The sequence below is a fragment of the Nesoenas mayeri genome (genome assembly GCF_963082525.1).
Source record: "Nesoenas mayeri genome assembly, chromosome: W".
Lineage (NCBI taxonomy): Eukaryota > Metazoa > Chordata > Aves > Columbiformes > Columbidae > Nesoenas > Nesoenas mayeri.
The window spans coordinates 13,210,754-13,235,112 of record NC_137553.1 but is presented as its reverse complement, the minus strand read 5'-3'; the positions used below and the strand labels follow the sequence as shown (position 1 = coordinate 13,235,112).

Sequence of the window (24,359 nt, the reverse complement as noted above, 5' to 3'; positions counted from 1 at the left end):
CGCTCCCAGCCTACTCGCTGACTGGGCAGTGTGAGAAGCAGAAAAGATATTGACTCTTTGTAAGCACTGCTCAGCAGTAACTACAACATCCCCGTGTTATCAACACTATTTTGGTCACAAATCCAAAACTTACTAGCAGGTATGGTGCTCTGAAGAAAATTAACTTTATCTCAGCGAAAACTAGGACATAAGTGAATCTGTACAGCTGGTCCCATCAATATTTGGTGGTAAAAATGCTTCTTTGGTGGAAGGAGGAGAAATTCTTTTGCTTTACTTTGATTGGTTTGTGAAATGCTGCTTTGCTTCTGTAATTTAATTATTTATGTTTCTCTAAAATACTGTAAAGCTTATAAAATATTTTTGATTATATAAATAACCTTAAAGATCCTTGTTTCCTTTTCATTTCATTTGCTGCTTTTGTCAGGCACATTCTTGTGCTTGCATTCCTTTATCTTTCATGTTATCTTTTCCTAAGTCTTAAAATCACATTAAAATTCCAGCTAGCTCCTCTTTATTATGAGAGGCCTAACATAGTGTCTGAATTCTCTATTTACTATAAAGCCACATTTGATTTTTATGATTAGACACATCACATTGCTGAATCGTTTGTCTTGTGAAACTAATTAGTAATTTTTGAAATAAATTGTAACTTCTACTGTTTTATTTACATCAGTTATTAAACCAAATAGAACTCTGGCTTTAAATGTGGGTTATCTTGATATACTAAGCTGTCCTAGTCTCTAGTTCTTATTTTCTTTGCTTTATCCACATAGCTTTGCACTAAGACTTTACAAATACATTTTTAAAACCAGTGTAGTTGAGCTTATGTTTTTTTACTGCAAAATTATTTTCTGTTACTAGGTTTATCAAAAGTTACAAGAAATTTGGTGGCCCACTTGAAAGGTAAGCTTATTTGATTATATCTGTATAGCAACTTGGAACCTTGTTTTCATTAAAATTAGAACAAGACACCAAGAAATCTGAAGACAAAATAGCATGCCTAAACTTTTGCCTTGACTATAACATGAATTTAAATTATTTTTTGTCCTTTCTTCATACATGGTATGCATGTAACTAGACAGTTTGACAAATCTTTAAATTTTGCAAGACTGCTTGTTTTTCTTTATACTTTACTTACTGTCTTGTTTACTCTGCATTAGTGACAATCATTCAATTTTCTTGTTTGATAGAGTGGGTAAAGCCATAGGCTTTCAACAGACTAACTGCCAATTTTGCATTTTTCTCATTGTCAGTTCTTATTTTAAGTTTTCTGTATTGCTCTATATTTTGAGAATAATTCCCACCTTCATTTTCTTTAATAGTATTTATATTTGTATGATCTTATTATATATATAATAGTTCCTTTTCTATTTAAAAGAATGTGTGGTAATGTAACTCAAAACTGTATAGTTAGGGTCCTTTATAGTTCATGTTGTATTGTCCTCTATGCAAAACACCCTTTATTAGAGTTCCTGTGATCTTTTCTATAGCTGCTTTTAACTGCATGGATCAAAATTGTACACAGCATAGCAAGTGTGGGTGAATGATAACTTACATAGTCACTTCTGTACTTTCAAAATCTGAAGGAGTCATTCATAATACTAAAGTTTTAGAGCTATAAAAACATATTTGTTTTCTTACAGGTTAGATGCTATAGCTAGAGATGCTGAGCTAGTTGATAAATCCGAGACGGACCTTAGACGTCTGGGAGAACTTGTACATAATGGATGCATTAAGGCTTTAAAGGACAATTCATTTGGACAAGAAAGAGCAGGTAAAGTGTGTTTGGGGGAGGTGGAGAGGAATAAAAAGTTTCAAGAGATCTGAATAATTCTTGCACTCTGATTATAAAAAACCAATTTTGTTAGGGGAAAACATTAACAAAATGTTAGCATGCCAAGTGATATAGAAAAAAGGATTATAGTAGGAAGACTTTTTGGATTTGTGTTTTCCCCTCTTTCCCTGAGTGAGTTGTTGCAGTAGAATGCAGCATGTTTTTGCTTTACCAGGAAATTTAAAATTAATCTGCTTTTATTATCTGGAAGACCTTGAGATTCTGGAGTTTAATTAAAGCGTTTGGTTAAGAAAAAGTCATTTGCTATAACAGAATGTCTGCTGCTACAGCATCAAACTTCCTTTTTTTCTTTATGTTTGTCCATAAGATGCACATGAAGGCTAAATATTTTAATAATTTGGTCCTTTATTTTAAGGAGGTAGACTTGGGAAAGCTAAAGGCCCAACATTCCGAATATCAGGAGTGCAGGTGAATGCAAAGCTAGTCATCTCTCATGAAGAAGAATTGGCACCATTGCACAAATCCATTCCTTCAGATCCAGAAGAAAGGAAAAGGTAATTTTTTCTTTTTCTAAATGAAACCATAATGTAGAAAGTTATTCAAGGCTTTTATGCATATATTTAAGCAATCCAGACTCTAAGCATGCTAAGACGTCAGTGTGTCTCCATTCCCTCTAAGAACTGGCAGCAGCAATCTCTTCTGCATCCTTTCTTTATTCTTTCTTCCCTCTCCTGAGAAGCCAGTATTTGCTTTGGCTTCTGAACTATATTCATTGGGTACTGGGTTCAGTTACACTTAATTATTCCAGACTAGATTTTTAGGCTTGTTGAGGAGCTGCTTTGTGTCACCTCTGCCTGAGAGAAAGCAATATTTGTCAAAGTGGAGCAGATGGTAATTGTTTGTAGTTGCTTAGCCCTCTGAACTCTTTAGCTTGCTACCTTGTGTATCATAGTCCTTAGACTATCTGCTTATTCAGTTAACAGTTACACCTGAGTAATATTTTAAGCTTATCTTCATGGTTAGCCAGTTCTGACTCAATCCATGGCCACAGATAGATGTCTGTTGTTCTTTATATCTTAAACTCGATCTGCTTTAAAACATGCTTCAGTACTGATTTCAATAAATATTTTATAGAAATTGTAAAAAAAAAAAACCTGATAAGTATCTGGATTACTTACCTAAATATACTAGGATCTCAGTGATGTGTGGCATGTATCCCTCTCCCTTGCTAAGTTTGAGAAGATCGCTTATTTATGTTTTTAATTTATTTCTACTAGATATGTCATCCCATGCCACACCAAGGCAGCTCATTTTGATATAGATTGGGATAAGGAAGATGATTCCAATCTGTTAATAGGTATCTATGAATATGGCTATGGCAGCTGGGAAATGATAAAAATGGATCCTGATCTCAGTTTAACACAGAAGGTATGTCATCTGCAAAATTTCATCAAGGACTTTGTTTAGGTAAAAATGCTAATAAGAATAGTTACTGAAAGAGCTTATTTTATAACTGAAATTGCACAGAAGTTAGGTCAGTTGTATTCTTCTGTATGCTTTGGTAAATTATTAGATTTCAAGTTTTTGTGTATTCAGTATTAAGTATACCTTCTCAGACTCTGTTATGTTTCTGTATTTCCATGTATTTGGATCTCTGTCACTTGTCAAGGAAAAATTTAATGAAATATAACAAGGGCAAGTGTAGAGTCTTGCATCTGGGCAGGAACAGCCCCAGGTTCCAGTATAAGTTGGGGAATGACCTGTTAGTGAGCAGTGTAGGGGAAAGGGACCTGGGGGTCCTGGTGGACAGCAGGATGACCATGAGCCAGCACTGTGCCCTTGTGGCCAAGAAGGCTAATGGCATCTTGGGGTGTATAAGAAGGGGTGTGGTTAGTAGGTCAAGAGAGGTTCTCCTCCTCCTCTACTCTGCCCTGGTGAGACTGCATCTGGAATATTGTGTCTAGTTCTGGGCCCCTCAGTTCGAGAAGGACAGGGAACTGCTTGAGAGAGTCCATCGCAGAGCCACAAAGATGATTAAGGGAGTGGAGCATCTCCTGTATGAGGAAAGGCTGAGGGAGCTGGGTCTCTTTAGTTTGGAGAAGAGGAGACTGAGGGGTGACCTCATTAATGTTTATAAATATGTGAAGGGTGAGTGTCACAAGGATGGAGCCAGGCTCTTCTCGGTGACAACCAATGTTAGGACAAGGGGCAGTGGGTGCAAACTGGAACACAGGAGGTTCCACTTAAATATGAGAAGAAACTTCTTCACAGTGAAGGTGACAGAGCCTGGAACAGGCTGCCCAGGGAGGTTGTGGAGTCTCCTTCTCTGCAGACATTCAAACCTGCCTGGACACCTTCCTGTGTAGCCTCCTCTAGGTGTTCCTGCTCTAGCAGGGGATTGGACTAGATGATCTTTCGAGGTCCCTTCCAATTCCTAATGTTCTGTGATTCTGTGAATCCTTTCTCTTCCATCTTTTGCTTCCCTAGTTTAAATGCTCTAGTTGTGTTAATTTTATTCTTGATCTTTTGGAGGGAAGTTTGTTTTGGGGTTTTGTTTTGATTTTCCCTGGTTTCTTTGCTTGAAACTGTCTTTTATTTGCAGCGTGAGAACAGCTATACTAGTCAGATTAGAAGTAGCACAATGATGGCTTAGAAGTAGTGAGAAACATTTAGGGAAAGACTGGAGTGAAGCAAACTCAGTGACATTGCCAACAACCTGTAGGTTTGGGATTTGAGGAACCAGAGTTGTATACAAATCTGTTTAATAATATCCTGCCCGACTTCCATTAATTTACTTGTTTTATGAAACCACTCATTTATATGTTTGGCTTCTGAAATATTCTATGGTAATGAGTTAATGCATTTAGAAGCACAAGGCAGAACTCAGAGGTCTGTGAATGACAGCGGTACAGGAGCTCTGAATTTTTAGATAAGCTATGAGAGTGGAAATAGAAAATCTGAAGCTAGTTTATTGAGTTTACTCTAAACTTTGTGAGACCATTTCCAAGACTACATTAGTTGTTTGTTTGGGAAAAAATAAAACCTTTAATAAATTCTCCATTCCTTGAAGCATGCTGGCATATTGGTCAGGTATAGTTGGAGTGGATTGTTTTTTTATTTTTTTTTTTATTCAGCTTTTTCTGTTCCCAGTGCTCCAGACTAGCAGTTTCCTAATTTGATAATGTGTACTCATAGTTGATACTACCATTGCTGTCCTCAGATTTTACCTGATGATCCAGATAAGAAACCGCAGGCCAAGCAGTTACAGACCCGTGCAGATTACCTCATTAAATTACTGAATAAAGACCTTGCAAGAAAAGAAGCGCAAAGACTTACTGGTGCAGTAAGTAAAGCTTGGTATTCAGTAGCAAGATAATATGCTTATGGGCATGTCAGCTGATACTTGTTTTATTCTTAGTTCCACTCTTTGCTTTGTGTAATTTTTCTCTACTGCTAATCATATTATATGAGACTAACTCAAGGAATGAATTGCAAGTTTAATATTGTTTTATTCTCTCTTATTTGTATATATTCTCTACTGTTGCATTAAGCTTGGTCTCCAGTCCTGAGAAAAGTGATGGTCATTAGAGACAATAAATAAAATGAATGCTTTCTTTAACATAAAAAACCAAATATTTTTCTGCAACTATGGTATAAACACACTTGTCAGTTGACATAATAAAGATACTAATTTGCATTCAGGGCAATTCAAAGAGGAGGAAAACAAGAACTAAGAAGAAGAGAGCAACAAAGGCTGCAAAAATTAAAGAAGAAATAAAAAGTGACTCCTCATCAGAAAAGTCTGATGAAGATGATGAGGATAATGAGGTAAAGACGATTCATATGGTAAAGATGGCTATTCAGTTATATGTATTAGTAACACTTTCTATTTGATCTTCTGTTTGACTTAATAAAATTGAAGTACTTGAATGGCATCCTCCTTCTGTGGCAGTTAATATTGCATCAATATCATCACATGAAAGATTATATTTATTTTAATTTAATGATAAACCTGTACCTCAGCCATTATGATTAGTTTTCAAAATTATCATATAAAATAGTGTTGTCGCCCAATTACAAGTGACATTGTGCAATTTCAGTGTTCTTTAAAGACTTGAGCATTTTATCTGCTAGAAATGCAATTTTTAATGTAGCATCTGAATATAAAACTTATGTTTCTGACTAATCCATTATTGCTACTGATGATGATTCTTCAGGTAGCAACTTTTCTTCAGGCTCAGGAAAAAAAAAAATAAAGCTTGGTTAGAAAAAAACAGTATGAATAAATGATGTTTTGAGACATGCAAGTGAATGTTTCTATGTATGTCAGGGCTTTCATTATTCTAATAGACTACTCAACTTTGTTATGTTTTTATTACCTGTGATGTATTCCTTTAGGCCTCTGTTTTTGTTGAGTCATTTGTTTAAATCTACCACACAGCAGAAACCATTAGAGAGAAGAAAGCCCCCCCCCCACACACACACAGATGAAGTTTAGGGGCCATGTTGCACCTAATCTTGAGACTCTGAAGGTAGCTAAAAGAACACCAGATTCTTCAGAACACCTCTGGAAAAGAGAAAGTTGGAACTCTGTTCTCTTCTCTTGTGATTGTGAATTTGTGGTCAGTAAAAAGTTACTAGAACAAAGCTAACCAGAACTGAGGTCTTTTATCATCACCATGCCCTGAAAAATCAGCTCGGTCTTGTGATGCCTACTTCCTTATTGTTTTTAGCTCTTTGCAGCTAAACTACCTTTTACAGGGGCAGACTTCTTTGGAGATATGATAGTTAAATGGACTTAATCTCTCACCCCCCCGATTACTTCTACCCAATCAGTACATGTTTTGTGTCACATCAAGGAAATCATAAAATCATAAAATCGTTTTGGTTGGAAAAGACCTTTAAGGTCATTGAGTTCAACTATTAAACTAGCACTGCCAAGTCCACCTCTAAACGATGTCCATAAGAGCCTCATCTGTGCATCTTTTAAACACCTCCAGGGATGGTGACTCGACTGCTTCACCAGGTATCAATCCAGCCTGTCCAAATCCCTCTGTAGAGCCCTCCTACCCTCAAGCAGATCAACATTTCTGCCCAATTTGGTGTCGTCTGCAAACTTACAAAGGGTGCACTCGATCCCCTCATCCAGATCATTGATAAAGATATTAAACAGAACTGGCCCAAATACTGAGCCCTGGCGAACACCACTCATGACTGTTCGCCAACTGGATTTAACTCCATTCACTACAACTCTTTGGGCCTGGCCATCCAGCCAGTTTTTATCCAGCAAAAAGTATGCCCATCCAAGCCATGAACAGCCAGTTTCTCCAGGAGAATGCTGTAGGAAACAGTGTCAAAGGCTTTACTAAAGTATAGGTAGACAATATCCACAGCCTCATCCACTAACCAGGTCACCTTGTTATAGTAGGAGATCAGGTTAGTCAAGCAGGACCTGCCTTTCATAAACCCATGCTGATTGGGCCTGTTCGCCTGGTTTTCTTGTACATGCCATGTGATGGCACTCAGGATGATCTGCTCCATAACCTTCCCTGATACCGAGATCAGGCTGACAGGCCTGTAGTTCCCTGGATTCTCCTTCTGGCTCTTCTTGTAGATAGGTGTCATATTTGCTAATCTCCTGTCAGCTGGGACCTCCCCACTTAGCCAGGACTGCTGATAAATGATTGAAAATGGCTTTGTGAGCACTTCCACCAACTCCCTCAAAACCATTAGGTGGAGCCAATCTGGCCCCATAGACTTGTGCATGTCTAAGTGGTGTAGCAGGTCGCTAACCATTTCCCCTTGGATTATGGGGGCTTCATTCTGCTCCCTGTCCCTGTCTTCTGGCTCAAGGGGCTGTGTACCTGGAGCACAACTGGTCTTACTGTTAAAGACTGAGGCAAAGATGGCATTAAGGACCTCAGCCTTTCCCTCATCCTCTGTCACTATGTGTCTCCCTGCATCCACTAAATGATGGAGTTTATCCTTAGCCCTCATTTTGTTGCTCATCGACTTACAGAAACATTTTTGTTGCCTTTTACGTCAGTAGACAAATTAAGCTCTAATTGGGCTTTGGTCCTTCTAGTTTTCTCCCTGCATGACATGAATAGTCCTCATGTTGGTTTCACAACTTCATCCAGCTCCATTTGATAGGTGTTAAACCAAAGTCTAAAGAAATCACACACAGATTAAAAGTACATTTTAATCTGAAAGTTACAAAACTTGTATAGTTAGGAACTCAATTTGATATGACATATACGTTTGTGTATTGCAGAATGAGATTGTTTCAGTGAAACATCCACATAAAAAAATAAAAGCAGAAGAAGAAAATGCAGAAAAGCCTGAGCCAGATATTGGTATAAAGAAAGAAGCTGAAGAAAAAAGAGAGACAAAAGAAAATAAGAGGGATTTGAAAAGGGACAAAAAAGAAAAAGAGGATAAGAAAGACTTAAAAAATATTAAAGAAAAGAGAGAAAACAAAGTAAAAGATTCCACACAGAAAGAAAAAGAAATAAAGGAAGAAAAGGTAACTAGGTTTATTTTTTTTATATACCACTAGAAAAGGCCACCAGGTTTTTGTGAATGGTTTTGGGTTGAAAAGGCAGTTTGGATCATTCACTTAACAGTTGTCATTTCATTAAAATCTTTTGCATCATTTGAAGTTTTATTTTTACCACTTGTAACCACAAGGACAGGCAAATGAAATGGGAAATTACCTCTTTAAAGATACATAGCTTAGTAGGACTGAGAGTGCAAGTGGTACAAGTAACTTGTCCGTTCTCTTTCTCCATCCCTCAGAGACAGAAAATAAAAGGTACTGTCATTGAATGTCAGAATTTTTTTATTATTATTATTTAAGAAAATGCAGTCATTACAGTGATTGCCTAATGACAGGATAATTCCAGCCCAAAAATAAGGTTTGCTTATCAGATACATTTTCATGTTTTGTTCTTAGGTAAATGAAATCAAATCTGAAAATAAAGAAAAAAATAAAAAAGTTTCATTGTTGGATATTCCAGTTCATATTACTGCAACTAGTGAACCAGTTCCTATATCTGAAGAATCTGAAGAACTGGATCAGAAGACATTCAGTGTGGTAAGTCCCTTGTTGATAACTTAGTGTTTATGCTTGACATTCTAAATGAACACAATTTCTGATGTTCTTGATTCTGCTATTAGGTATTATAACACAGATAGATACCTATTGCCAGTAAAATCTAAGATCAGTGAAAGGTTTTTGATGCTGTACTAAAGTTTTCAGGCCAGCAGTTTTATTTTATTGCATTTATGCATTATAGTGAAGAGTATTTGTCTAGCTCTAGTTTTAAAATGCAGAATGTGAAGATCCATTCTCAAGAATAATGCATGGATACTGCTTCTTAAAGGACAGAAATGAATGAATTTTAATGCAGCTGCTGTAGTCTCTGGCTTGGCCTTATCAAATACCCCTTTGTTCTTCATAAGCTAACAAGAGAAATTAAGTTTCAGAGTTGCTCTTGAAGTATTACAGACTTCCTGCATTAGACAGAAGAAGTAAAAATCATAAAGTCCTTAGAAATATCTTGCCAGAGAATATCTCTGATGCCAAAAGAATTTCAGTTATATCACTAATTTTGACCACAATAGAATCAATATTGGAAGAAAAAAGGTAGGTAAACTCAATCTATGTAAAGTTTTATAGGTCAATTGGGGCCTTTGGAAAGATACTAAGGATTTACTTTGAGCAGCTACTTTTCTGCTGTCGATGTTTTATCATTCATGTCTCAACAGTTGTCTGTTACTGTCAGACAGGTTTACTGGGTCTACTGTGGTGCTGGCTGAGAGGCAAATTATCTTGTTTTCTCATCAGTATGGTACTGACCATTTTATGTATGTGGTTTTTTGGTGGTTTGGTTGGTTTGGTTTTGTTTGTTGTTTTTTTCTATGTGGTTTTTGTTTGTTTGTTTGTTTATCTAAATGTTATAAGTGACTCATCCATAATTTCCAGGATATATTGTGTGTGGCTATGTGACTGAAAATCATTCTATTCCAATATACAATTATGCTTCTCTGTTTACCTCTACACTTAACCAGTGTACTTTGTAAACTGTCTTTTTAAAGGCTGCATTAAGCTGTGGTTAGTACAATATGTAATGTAGCTGCTTAATTACTTAATGGCATGAACAGTTTCACTGATTTTTGAGTTGTCCCTAGATATTGACACAGTGATGGTGATGTTCTCCAAAACCCCTCATATTTTTGATTGTGAATATACAGACTTGCCTCTCTTCCTTAGTGGAAGTAACAATATAGAACTTTTTTTTGGCCAGGCCCTCTGTTCTGGAAGGTATATTTGTCACTTGAGTCCACTCATAAACCCTATAATTCCATTTTAACGGTGTTACACATAAATTCTTTTGGGTATATTCCCAATCGCAATGCAGTTTTATTCTGGTAGCCAGTGTTCTGTCCATCTCCTATCCACAACAAGGCTGCTTCACATATATTTATTGCAGAGGTGTGAAGAGTTGTCGAGTTTTATTCTTCCCCTTAGATAACTGCTCTCCAATCTCAGCAGAAACTGTCTTTATAGAAAGAAGTTTGACTCCTTTATCTGTGTCATGGAGGCACTCAAAAGTCAGTTTTAGGTAAATCTGTACCATTCTGATATGCTGGTGCCTCTAATTTACAGGGGGCCCAGTACGAACTCAAAACATCTTCTGTGGTTACTTTAGATACCTTGCATGTTAAGACCCAGAATGGAAACAAAATCCAAATTGGTCTGAACGACCTCTCCATCCCCCATCACTGATAAAACAAGTGAAACTTCTCTGACAAACAGTTCTTATTTGGTTTCTTAGAAATACATACAGGAGGGGTCTCAACGAAACACTGTCGCATTTCATTAAATTTAATCCAATCCTTGTTTTCCAGCAACTGACCTTCTGGTGGTATCCATACACCACCCTACCCAGTGTGTGTCATTGTTACTGCACTGTTGCAGGAGATGATAGCCAAATAGGCTAAGAAGGTATTAATTGGAGTGAGGGGCCTGCTGCTGCCATCATAATACTTGCGGTTTGTTGTAACTTCTTTAGCTGCCCCCAGGTAACAGCACTGGCCTCTTCCTTTGGTGTCTTTTGTTTCTTTGTTGCCCTCTGCTGCAGGGAAAGACATTGCATCTCTGGCATTGGGTTCTGCACCGTTTTTCCAGCTCATAGTAAGGTTTAACATATTTCGCAGGAAGCCACTTCGGTCCTGTTGGAAGAAGAACACAAGCATACCCCTTCCCCAGGTGATTAACTCTACAGGCCCTTGCTATTGACTGTTGTGCAGTGGATCCTGATACAAAACCTTTAGTCTCTGAGACAGTGAATCTGGAGCCCAGAAGTGTTTTTCCACTGCTGTGATAGAGAAGGGAGGCATAGCATGATTCAAAAGGTGTAAAGTATATGTTATATTGTCTAATTGTTCTTGAGAATCCAGCCTAAATATTTCCAAGGAGGCACAGTCTGCACTTTTTCCTCTGCAACTTGTAAACCATAAAATTTGAGATCTTGAACTAAGTGTCACCACACTCTGCACAGATTGTTCACATCAGATTGTTCAGCACAAACTAAGATGTCATCCATGTAATGATATATTATGGCCTCTGTGAATGCTTCACGTGTAGGATGCACAGCGGTACAACAAGCTGGCAAATTGTGGGGCTGTTCATCAAAGTCTCTAACACCATTTTGACTTTCATGTTTATTGGATATTGTTTTTTCTTACCGGATCGAAGTCCTTTTTGAGTTCTATCAGTGTAGTGCTGGCTTTACTGATACTTTGGCTGCCCATACTAGTGGAAATACAGCATCCAAAATTTCCTTAGATATTTCTCACTTGCAGCAAGCAGATCTGCACCTTCCAAGCAGCTTCTTGTAGGACATGCAACTAAAAAGAATTGTCAGAAAACGTTATTTGAGCTTACAATTTACTTAACAAATCTTGACCCAAAATAGGTATAGGGTTTTCTGGCAAATACAAGAATTCATCTGGTAAAACTTTGTTCCAAATTTGGCATTCCATTGGTTTCAAAAAACGACCTTTCTTGCTTTCTTTCCCATGACCTCAAAAACTAGCGCGGTGAATTTACTGAGAAGTCTCTTACAACTAGTTACCATAGAATAAGTCTATTAAATTTCACCCTCAGACTCCTTCATTCAGTATTACAGTTCTTCAGCAGCAAAATTGCTGTGGGGGGGATGGGGGGAAATAAAGCCCCCCTTTCGTCACTTTAGCAGCGGGCAGACAAGTTTTTCTATTTTTTTTTTTTTTTTTTTTTTTTTCTTACTGCAGTTTAGATACAGGCAAGGCCATGCAGGTGGCGTAATCGCTGGTGCTAAGTGGGAGCTGCCAGGCTCTGGCAGACTCCTTGGTTACAATGAGCTGAGTTTATCTTGCAGCTTGACACAGGCCTGGAATTTATGTTCAAGCTGTATAGCACAGGCCTGGGATATTTTGCTTTTTTGTTTTTCCATTTCATTCCAGCCATAATACACTCTATATGCAATTCCAATTAGCTCAGCAATAGTTACATTCCTTAGCCCCATTTACCTTTTGCAATTTCTTACAGATGTCAAAAAACAGCATATTAAACATCAATCCATTATTTCTATTTTCCTAGATCCAAGTCAGTTCATATTCTAGCAACTTTTAAATACAGTCTCTTCCAAGTTCACATCCATCATAGCATTTAGTTTGCTGGGGTTTTTTTTTTGTGTGTGTGGGGGGGTTGTTTGTTTTTGTTTTTTTTTTTTAATCTCCAACTATCACATAAATTCAATGCAAATCAGAGTTTAACAACTTAAATTCTTTTCTCGTCTCAAAATTATTAGATAACAGCAAGAGCAGATTAACTTACAGTACTGTACTTCATCCAATTTTTTCCAAGGTTCTGCAGAACAACATTACTATATGCAAACTAAAATATTGAGTTCAGATATGCAAACAAGATAGCAAGTTCAAATATGCAAATGGATCACAATTACAGTAATTCAAGACAATATCTTGATTTTAGCATTGCACCTTTGAACTGCTTACTGCTCAGCCAGGTGGAGGTGCCGTTGGGTCTCCCTGACAAAACAGGTCAGTGCGCACTGGAGCCCAATCAGCACCCGCCCCCCCACCGCAGCAGCAAGCCGGACTGGGCAAGGCTTTTATTAGCGTCTCATCTGGTGTGCTACAACTGTTATCCCAAAACCAGGATTCTTTACCTGGTGTGCATACAGAAGAGCCAAATTTAGTACACTGAGATGAGACACAGCCTGTCACAGAGTTGCACAAGTCTGGATGCTGGACAAAATCTTATTATCACATTCACGCAGTAAAGAACTAAATTGCTCATAGTCTTCTGTATTATCACAAAATGTACATTTTGAGTCCATGGATTCTCATGATTTAGCAGTCTGTACCATATAACAGGCAAAGACTTATGAAACTGCAATATGATTAAACAGATACCTACAAATAAAACAGGTTAATAATGAAAAGCATCTTGCAGAGTTCTGCAAGTTTTCTGTAATTCCTGTGTTATCAGTTAATTCTCTCTCTACTTGTTGCCATTACGCCTGTAAAACTGTCTGCAGTGATTTAATGATCTCTTGTAGAGTTGTTTTGGGTTGGTTGGTTGGTTGGTTGGTTTGTTTGTTTGTTTGTTTTTTGCTCTTCTCACTTTAAAAACAACACTAATTGCAACAAAGTGTTATACTTAAAGGTTCTATTCTCCGGCCAGATTTTCCAGTCATCTAACTTATATAGCAGCCACCACTGATTACAATATTTCATAAGATCCTCTTTCCTCATATTTCCAAGTGCTTTCCTATCTTTTAAAACACCTCCAAATACTGATTTCTTAGGAACACGACTGAAAACAGTCATTTCCGACCCCATCTCGTAAGCAAAAACCATGAGAAGAGGGAGGGAGGAGGGGGAAGCACAGAGCTGCTTGCAGCGTGAGTGGGAAAAGTGGGGAGAAGGTTTACGGCGCACTTACACAAACATTACCACAAAGAAACAACTGTAACAGTAACCAGTAAAACAATTAACTCACATTCCTGACAAGCTGCTTGATTTTCAGACAGGCAATACATAGAAGCACGTAATATGTACTGTAAAGCTCGCAGATAACACGTTGATAGTAAGCATTAGCATTCTTTACTGCTAATTTCAACACTAGTGATTCCTTAGCTTCTAAGTTTTCAACCTGCTTATTGATGTCCTCTTGAAGGTGGTCAATAAATTGCATGTAATTCTCATTGGGACCCTGATTAATAGTTGTAAATGATTTGGCTGCTTTGTTGGTTTCAGGCACCTTCATCATAGCATGATATGCAAGGTGTGCCGATTAGTGTCTCTTCCTAGATTTGGGGGATACCCTCCCCTTTCAACAGATCCTCATCGTTTCGTCCTAAATGATCTAGAGCTGTTACTTTGCATAGGTCTAATTTTGCTTGAGTCTTTCATGGTTTTTATCTGATCTCGGGGCAACACGTACACATACTCCTTTTCTTTTCCTTTTAACTTTTCAAGAGAATGCTGTGAACCCTCATCCTCATCCAAGTCATCAGATAACGCGGACTTGAACAGTGCTGGAGGATCATTAGTAACAGGGGGACTCGGAACAGTGCACATTTTCTTTTTTTCTTCCAAATCTAGCCCAGGGAAGCCACCTGCTGTCTCTGCCTGCTCCCATTGCTCTTTTAGTCCTCTCAAAGTCTAGCAGCAAGTGCCATGTCGTTAACAGTTCAGTTGTTTCTTTGGATCCTTGGATAGCGCTTATTTTATTACCCAAGTCCTTCCATTGTGACACACTAAATGCTGTCACAGAGTTAGCTTTAAAACCTTTTATTTTGCCCCATAGTAACATTTTTTGTTAAGTCAGTTCCAGAAGGCTAACGCCCCTCTTCTTCAGAAGCAACTTCCATGTAGATAATATAACACCTTCTTTAGAGAGGTTCCCTCCCATGTTCCCAGTGGCTTACCTTTCCAGGTGTCTTATTCACAATCTGGATCAATAGCAGCTCTTCCCACTGCTCTCAGCTGCACTGGGCTCCGTCCCCACGGCTCTCCTCCAGCCGTCATGGCTTTTTTCGCCATCCTCTTTTTCATGCAATATCACGTCAGGGTCACCAAATGTTGCTGTTGGGACGGACAAATGACACAGACAAAGTTCTTATGTACAAACAGCAGTCTAACTTTATTACAGCAGACATTTTTCTTTATCAGCACATGTGTCTTTTTGCTATTGGTTACAGGCTGCAATAACAACATATCATTGGTTAATTTTGCTTCTGTCTCCATACCCTCAGTCAGGGGATGTACGGACCCACCATAGTCCCCCACATATATTTATGATTATGCCATGGTCAGATGCAATTTAATTAGCTTGTTCAGCTTTTCAAATGGAAATTACTGCTGTGGGTTGTTGAGGCTAACTCATTTGACTTCTTGTCTACCTTGTGACAGCTAGAAATATCCACTTCATCTACCTACCTTGCTATTGTGGCTGAGTGGTATTTCCAAGCAAGTATCTGTAATTTCAAACATGCTAACTGGTTTATCTGCATTTACTATAATAGTAGCACATTTGAATTAGTGTGAAAAATCAAGACTGCCTATATGAAATATATCTATGGGCATGTCTGTGTTGTCATTACTGTTACTAATTTTGGCACACCTAAACTAGCTTTATCCCAGATAGCTCAGCTTCTGTCAGTATCTGCACAGAAGTCAGGCTTAAAAACTGCTCAGAGAAGGAATGCTGATCCTATATTGAATGCCAAGTTTAATTGTTGCAGAAAGGATCTACTTAAATTATGTTAAACATTCTCATACTTAATCTTGATACTAAGTTTGTATAGCTTTCAAGGTCCTAACGTTGATTGTAAAACCTAGTTATAATAATTCCTTTCTCTCAGAAAATCTTTTACATTAAATTAGTGCTTACTTTATTATTTGTTACGTACAATCAAATGCTTTCATATAGGAGTAAATTTTCAACTGGATTTAAAATACTACTTTTTCCAAATGAAACATTGTAGTAAAGCTAAAAGAGCTGTGAGCAAAGACTTGTTTTTCATTTGGCTTACAACAGTACTGTCTTTGCCTATATACATAGCACAGTAAGGGTAGGCCATGTTTTACAATTTTTATTATCTTTTTATTTTTCCATTGAATTAATGTATTCCTTTTTTACATTTTATAGTGCAAAGAAAGAATGAGGCCTGTCAAAGCAGCACTGAAACAACTGGATAGACCGGAGAAAGGCCTCTCTGAAAGGGAACAGCTGGAGCATACTAGACAGTGCCTAATCAAAATTGGGGACCACATTACTGAATGTCTAAAGGAATACACAAATCCTGAACAAATAAAACAGTGGAGAAAGTAAGTTATTCTGCATGATTTTCTTGAAAAAGGAAAATCCATAATAGCTTCTATTAAGCACAATAGTTTTTCAATATTTCTCTTGTTTCTTATTCTACCTTTCTTGTATTTTTCTGCTATATTAAGGACTTATAAAAACATGATTATAAATGGCTCTAGCTTTTAATGGATTCACTGCTCCATACTTGCATAGCAATGTATTTTGTCCAGTAGGTCGAGTCATCTTCTTGAAACCAAAAGCAAACAGAAAATAACTGTATTTAGAGTATATTTAATGTTTAGTGGAAAAGAGTTCTTATCATTAAAGAATCTGGCTTTTTCAACTTTGGAATTTGGTTTGGTTTGGTTTGGTTTGTTTTTTTCATGTTAAAAATAGGCCATTATAAATTTGTGTGTTGACGATGATTTTAAGTTGCAGAATCCTTTATTCTTTAAAAAATATACTCTAAAAAGAAATCAGATACTATGATTTTATTAAAAACACTTATTATAACATACTCAAAGATGCATTTCAAAATGAAAGAAGAATTTTAAGTTCTTATGCATCTGTGAGGTGATAACTTCAGAAAAAAAATAAGAAAAATGTTGGTTTATAAGCTTGTTATATTTTGGTTTTAGGTTCTTAATACAATTTGAGTTAGTTTTATCATAATGTGCATTTTAATCCTTTATGATTGCAAATCTATCCTGCACTTAGATATATGACACTTGGCCAACTGTTTAATTTCCTTGCAGACTGTTAACATAAAATATTTTTGCTCTTTGCACTTTACTTCAAAATATTAAGGTGATTGATGGGACCAGACTCTTTTCAGTGGTACCCAACAATAGGGTGAGTGGCAACAGGCATAGACTGAAGCATAGGAGGTTCCATCTAAACATGAGGAGAAACTTCTTTACTTGAGGGTGACAGAGCACTGGAACAGGCTGCCCAGAGAGGTTGTGGAGTCTCCTTCTCTGGAGACATTCAAAACTCGCCTGGACGCATTCCTGTGCGATCTCCTGTAGGTGAACCTGCCTGAGCAGGTGGGTTGGACCAGATGATCTCCAGAGGTCCCTTCTAACCCTCACCATTCTGTGCTTCTGTGATTTCTGTGAACTGAAATACAAAACCAATATCCATGTCGTAAAGACACCTTTGTAAACTTATTTCTTTAAGTGGAAATTCGTAGTAGGGCTACTATAATATTAATTCTTAATAATGCTACAGTACCATGCATAGATTATTAAAATATGTATTTTGTCTGTAATAATACATAGTATTTAGTCAAGGTATTCATTCTATATTTCTTATACAGGTGTAATTCGGCACACCATTGGCTGGTTGTGTCTTCTTTTGCAAACCTCTAGGCCAAAACTATAATGTTTAAATCATCACAGGGAAAGAGCAGATAGATGCTTTTTGAGCGTACACACTTGAGATGTTACTGAACGAAACACTAATTAGTATTCTGTAGTCTTTTAAGCACTCCACCTGTAAACTTTGCTAAAATAAACCTAGACTTTAGATATGGTGTCTGTGAAGCAAATGCTGTCTTTAGGGTTTGGCTTCTTGACAACAAAAGAGTTTATTTGTTTTCTTCTTTCATAGCATAGATTAGGATCAAAGTTTTTGCCATGCTACTTCCATCCTCTTTCACATGTCTCATGTGGTTTCAAAAGCTTTGACTAGGCTTTGGAAATCTGTGGAAAAATCCTATCCCTGATATCTGTAAGAAATGAGGCATGTAGGTCAAATTTCTTGTACTGCAAGAGATTTCAAGTTTGGAAGAATCTTTACTAAGTAGTAAATGCTCACGTTTTCTGACATATTTCAAACAGTTTTTCAGAAGACTTTCACAACAAATGGAAAAATACATTGTTATGCAATTGCACAAATCATTCTATTAACAGAATTTCTATTAATACTACTTCATGCACTTTGCATTCTGCAGTCATTGTGATAAATATTACAAAATGACAAATTATTAAAGGAATTAATTTCTCAAATATTTGAAATACAGCCAAGTAATGTTTGCTGTGCAGCTAGGTAATATTCTGTGTAACTGTCGTGCTTTAACCCCAGTGGTGCAACTAAGCACCACACAGTCACTTGCTTACTCCCTCCCCAGCATGATGGGTGGAAGAGAATTAGAAGGGTAAAAGTGAGAAAACTTGTGGGTTGAGATAAGAACAGTTTAATAATTGAAATATAATAATAATAATAATAATAATAATAATAATAATAATAATAATAATAATAACAATCACAATCACAATCACAATAATTTGTAATGAAAAGGAGAATAACAAAGAGAGAGAAATAAAACCCAAAAAAGACAAGTGATGCAAATAAAAACAATTGCTCACCACCAACCAACTGATGCATAGCCAGTCCCTGAGCAGTGCCCCTCCCCAACAACCTCCCCCCTATTTTTATTGCTGAGCATAATTTCATATGATATGGAATATCCTTTTGGTCAGTTGGGGTCAGGTGTCCCAGCTGTGTCTCCTCCCAAATTTTTGTGCACCTCCAGCCTACTCACTGGCAGAGTGATATGAGGAGCAGAAAAGGCATTGACTCTGTATAAGCACTGCTCAACAATAACTAAAACATCCCTGTGTTATAAACACTGTTTCCAGCACAAATCCAAAACATTACCCCATACTAGCTATGAAGAAAATTAACTCTGCCCTAGCCAAAACCAGCACAGTAACAGCCTTTACAATGATTTCAGTTTCCTGAAGTACTGTTACAATAATTTCTTTAAAGTCCATGTCCTGTTGTATGATACAATAAAAACTAATATATGGAAGAATTATAACCTCTTTTTCTTTTTCCTCAGAAACTTGTGGATTTTTGTTTCTAAGTTTACAGAATTTGATGCTAGAAAGCTGCACAAGCTGTATAAACATGCAATCAAAAAACGACAAGAATCTCAGGTAATACTTTCAGACTCTCTAAATATACAAATATGTATTCTACGTTTTATAACTGTTTTATTAAGTATCAATTGAGTACACTCAATACATTTGAAGTGTATTTTACTGTTCATAATAAAATAGTCTGTTTTCTTAGGATATTTTCTGAAGAATTCAGATACAACTTCAGGATTTATCAATGACAATTTTTGTACTTGTCTCTTTTAGCAACACAGTGACCAGAATATTAGCAGCAACGTGAATACACATGTAATTAGAAATCCAGGTAACAAATCTCGAGCATACTATTGTGCTGGATATCTTAAATGTAAAATGAAATAAGCTTAAAACTGTCTCCTAGAACTCCCATACTGCTGGATATCATAGAGATATGCTGACTTAGCATAACTTCAGTAGTTTGCTGATGAAATTCAACTGAGCATGGATTGAAATTGGTACTTACTGATTTTATTAGCAAGTTATTTGTCCATTCTTTTAAAGTAAATAAATCAATTAAAAACCAAAAACAAAACACTTTTTTGCATTTAATTTTGAGGAGGGAGAGAGGCCAACTCAACACTTGTAAACGTCTTGGAGGCTCTATACCTGTTTGTAGCAGTTGTAATGTCACCCTATCATAGAATGTCCTGAGTTGGAAGGAACCCACAAGGATCATCAAGTCCAACTCCTGTCTCTGCATATGACAACCCCACAGTTCACACCATGTGTCTGAGGGCTTTGTCTAGTCTCTTCTTGAAATACTGTTAGGCTTTGGGCTGTGACTACCTCCCTGGGGAGCCTGTTCCAGTGCTCCACCACCCTCTGGGTGAAGAACTTTTACCTAATGTCCAACCTAAACCGTCCCTGGCACATCTTCCTGCCATTCCCTCGGGTTCTGTCATTGGTCATGAAAGAGAAGAGTTTGGCACCTACCCTTCCTTCTCCCCTTGTGAGGAAGCTGTAGACCACGATGAGGTCTCCTTAGTCTCCTCTTCTCCAGGCTGAAAAAACAAATGACTTTAGCCACTCCTCATACGGCTTCCTCCAAACCCTTCACCAACTTCGTAACCCTCTTCTGGACACTCTTCAGTAGCTTAATATCTTTTTTATACTGTGGTGCCTGGAACTGCACACATTACTCCAGGTGAGGCCCACACCAGTGCAGAGTAGAGCGGGACAATCACCTCCCTCGAGCGGCTGGCAATGCTGTGCTTGATGCACCCCAGGACACGGTTGGCCTTCTTGGCTGCCAGGGCACACTATCATAAGATATTCCTTGAAGTCATGGTTAGCAGTCAGTTATATGGGATGTCTTTTGTTGTCAATAATACTTTATTCTCCCACAGTTGCCTTCTTGTAATACTTGTTTTAATATCATATTATGTAAAACCTTGAGTATGTTATCATGGGTTTAAAATGAGTATAATGTATTTTAGGAATACCACTAAAAACCTTTTATTAACAAGGTGTACCTCTAAAACTGATGTTCATGTTAGGGCTATCTCTCTTTAGAAAGGAACTTCCTACCATTCTGTTTAAAATTGCTGCACTAAAGGCACCTAGTCTCTACTCACTGCTCATTTGGACCACACTGATCCTCTTCATTCAGCCTATAAGCTAGAAAATTTTAGTTTCTCAGCCCTACATATCTATATTTCTAGCTTCCTTGCATTCTATTTACTTCTGAGGTTTCTCTCAATTCACTCACATTAGTGTGTTTGTATTTCAGTTATTTAGATCTTGTTTCTGTCAAATTATAATGCCACTTTCGCATTGCTTTAAATCTGACAGATAGAAGTGCTGTTTGAATCGGTGAAGAAAAAAATGTATAGTGTGTGGGACTTCCTTATAACCTCTGCTTTATTAAACAGATGCTGAAAGACTGAAAGAGAATACAAACCATGATGACAGTAGCAGGGACAGTTATTCTTCTGATAGACATTTATCACAATACCATGATCATCATAAGGACAGGCATCAGGGAGATGCTTATAAGAAAAGTGACCCTAGGAAAAGGTCCTATTCAGCCTTCAGCAATGGAAAAGACCACAGAGACTGGGATCACTATAAACAAGACAGCAGGTAAATTGCTTCAACAATTGTAAAATCTGTTAAGAATTCCCTTCCTCGTTTTGCAGTATGCTTGTAGTAAGCACCAAAGTATCTTTTCTGAGTAATGCAGAATTGCAAAGAAATTTCTCTAATGCAGTTCTGTTGAATTGGCATAATTGTATTTCTTACTATGTGTTCAGTAATACTAATATAAGTAAATCTTTTCAGATACTATAGTGATAGTAAACATAGAAAGTTGGATGACCACAGGAGCAGAGATCACAGGTCAAAACTGGAAGGAAGTTTAAAAGACAGTCGGCCTCATTCAGATCACCGTTCTCATTCAGACCACAGGATACATTCAGATCACCGTTCCAATTCAGAGTACAGCCATCATAAATCTTCCAGAGATTATAGGTACCACTCAGACTGGCAAATGGACCACAGAGCTTCTGGTAGTGGCCCAAGGTCACCATTAGATGAGAGGTCTCCTTACGGTTCAAGATCTCCTTTAGGACACAGATCTCCATTTGAACACTCGACAGATCATAAAAGTACACCTGAACATACATGGAGTAGCCGGAAAACATAACAAGAAATTACATTTGCTGGACCTTCTTTTAGCCATATACAGTAATCTAACACAGTAATTGCCTTATGTGACTTGAAAGATATGGACTGAATATTCTGTCAGTAGCAGTATTGTTACTTCTTTCCAGGATGCAAGGTCTATTATCCCAACAATAGAAAAATATTTTTGTATTTAAAGTTTATGCTGCACTGTGCTGCAAATGTTGTGGCACTTCCCCCCCTCCCCCAAAAAAGAAATAGAAAATGTTTACTTTTACAGGGACCTCAATGCTGCCCCATTCAGACTGGATCTCATAAAACTGTTTTTAGGTTGAATGCAGTTTAAATTATGTTTGCAAATTATGTTTTAGACACTGACCTGTGATCATGTTTCAGGAAGGAATGAGGAGTTTGGTTTGGTTTGGTTTGTTTTCTTAGTAAAGAATTCTCGAGGACTTTTGTTCACTTTCCAAAGCTATTTGTTTGCATTGCAACCACCTTGCCGCTTTTCATCACAAGCTTGAATATTTAAGGTCTGTACCTATAACTGTAAAATAGCCAGGATTTCTCCTGTTTGTGATCAGTTGTAATAATGCCTTTTTACAAAATAAAATAAATGGCTGAAAATTATTGCAAACTTATTAAATGAGCTTTCTTTTTTAACTTGTTCCTTTCCCCACCAACTCAAGACTTCTTGTCACAAGTATGAAATAAAGTCAGTATACTAACACTTTTTCATAAAATATCTTTATGAAATGTCTGTTCAGAATACAAAAAATGGGGAAAGGGAACATTTTTATTCCATTTAATAACCCCTTTTTATTGGATGCTTCAGATACATGTTTTGTTTTTTTCTATTAAACTGTCAATATTGGGATTTGTTGTAATGAAATGGTGGGAAATATTCAACTAAACTGTGATCTGGAAGGTTTTTTCCTAGCCATTGGTTTTAAAGGAGGAATGTTCAATATCTGAAAATTTCTGAATCCAAATCACCCAAAAGTTATTGGAAATAGATTTGTTTCCCTCTTAAAATGGGCAATAATGACAAATGTGCTGTGCAGCCAAATAATATTTTAGATTTGAATGGCTTTCTATTAATAGAACACACTGACTGTACATAGATAATTTCTGTCTGACAAATTAAATTTAAAAGGATATATGGGCTCTTGTTTTCTGCTGTTTTTTTTCTGCAGTGTACCTTTCTCATTTAACCATGAAAGTATTAAACTCTAAGTACAAAATTTTAATACACAACAAAATTAGGGAAGAGAAATGTCTACCCTAGCATCATGTGGTTGGAGCTAATATGTTACTCCAATTTTTCTCATCTTGCAAAGTGTTGAGCATTTTTTTTTTCCAATTAACCAGGCTTACATGAAAACATTAAAATTGAAACAAAACCTCTTTAGAGTACCTGTCTGTTATAATCTCACAGTAGGCACAGCTGCTGCATATTCTAAGTTAATATCATTTAGCCAAATACATTTATGCTAATTTAATGTAGACTGCAACTCAGATAATTAATGTTTCTTCATTTCTTAGCTCTTCATCTTCCCAGAGTTAGGAGGGGTTTGAATTCTGCTTTTTTTAGCTAGTAGTGCCTAGTAAGGTTGTGCATATGTGCTATGCATATTCCTCTTCCAATGGTGAAAATTGTTAAGGAAGTTTCTTCACCCTAGGTTTCTCAAAGCAGAGTCTCAGGCATGAATCCCAGAAATTCCTCTTAAGTAATTTATTTGAAAGGTACAGTGGTAGAGAGCAGCTCAAGCTGGGTGCCTCTGGAGAGGGAGCCCAAACAAAGAAATCCTTGGGCAATTATACCCTTACAATCTATGTTTCCCACTCCTCACACGCCAATTTGGGCCAATCGTAAAACTAGGGTTTGGGGTCTCCCTGTTCTTCATTGGTTCCCTTCATTTTCATCAGATGGGCCGTTTCTTATCTCTGTGGATGGTTGTTTGTCTTTCACTCACCAGTCTGTATGTCAATAGAGGTGCTGTCCTGTCAGCTACTATTTTCACCTACAGCTGGAAAGTTGAAAAAAGTCTTTGTTCTTCTTGGCAATAGCCAAAACATTAGTAAGTTCTCACATTCTGCTGTTTCTTGTCTCCTCTAGACGTGCTGTTCCATTCCTTTACTTATCTTTGGAGATGCAGCTCCTTCTGACAATCATAGCTCCCTTATCTTCTGGCTTGAAACGACTCTGAGGCCCTTCTTTTCTTAACTAGGTAAAAAGTTTGACATATCTAGGTGAAAGTTCACAGCTTATTTATGCTAAGTGAGTTATGCTAAGCAAGATCTATATAAGTGGTTTCTAAGCAAGTTCTATAAGAAGCAGTATACCAATTCACACAATAGTCCTGCCCTATCATGTTTATGCAAGCTTCTTGATTGTACAAGCACAATAGTTTAATAAGCTAAGGCCTGGACATAGACTAAGACAGTCCATATTTACTAATAAAATCTAGAAGTTGGAGCATCCACCAGCACTGCCTACCTCTTACAGTTTGGGTAGCAAGCTGGAATCTTGGATCCACTATGATAACACATCAACAGAATCATAGAATAGTTTGGGTTGGAAGGGACCTTCAAAGGTCATGCGTGCGATGTTTCCCTTTGTCCAGTCACCAGG

At 37.2% G+C, this 24,359-nt stretch overlaps 1 protein-coding gene across 4 annotated transcripts in view; it reads left to right on the top strand.

Annotated features, from left to right (window-relative positions):
• The window catches only part of LOC308051387 (chromodomain-helicase-DNA-binding protein 1-like), a gene marked incomplete at both ends in the record, with an annotated part of 76,108 nt that extends 54,362 nt beyond the window's left edge, over positions 1–21,746 (top strand). For 2 of the 4 annotated variants that reach the window (XM_080361815.1, XM_080361813.1), the window contains 13 exons: positions 862–903; positions 1,644–1,781; positions 2,218–2,349; positions 3,073–3,223; positions 5,016–5,138; positions 5,498–5,623; positions 8,070–8,321; positions 8,751–8,891; positions 16,023–16,201; positions 19,027–19,123; positions 19,331–19,388; positions 20,974–21,184; positions 21,383–21,746. In XM_080361815.1, coding sequence (XP_080217941.1) covers positions 862–903; positions 1,644–1,781; positions 2,218–2,349; positions 3,073–3,223; positions 5,016–5,138; positions 5,498–5,623; positions 8,070–8,321; positions 8,751–8,891; positions 16,023–16,201; positions 19,027–19,123; positions 19,331–19,388; positions 20,974–21,184; positions 21,383–21,746 — 2,014 coding nt within the window. The remainder of the gene's footprint in view (positions 1–861; positions 904–1,643; positions 1,782–2,217; positions 2,350–3,072; positions 3,224–5,015; positions 5,139–5,497; positions 5,624–8,069; positions 8,322–8,750; positions 8,892–16,022; positions 16,202–19,026; positions 19,124–19,330; positions 19,389–20,973; positions 21,185–21,382) is intronic. The other 2 variants (XM_080361814.1, XM_080361816.1) reach the window with 2 other exon arrangements.
• Positions 21,747–24,359: the final 2,613 nt, after the last annotated feature.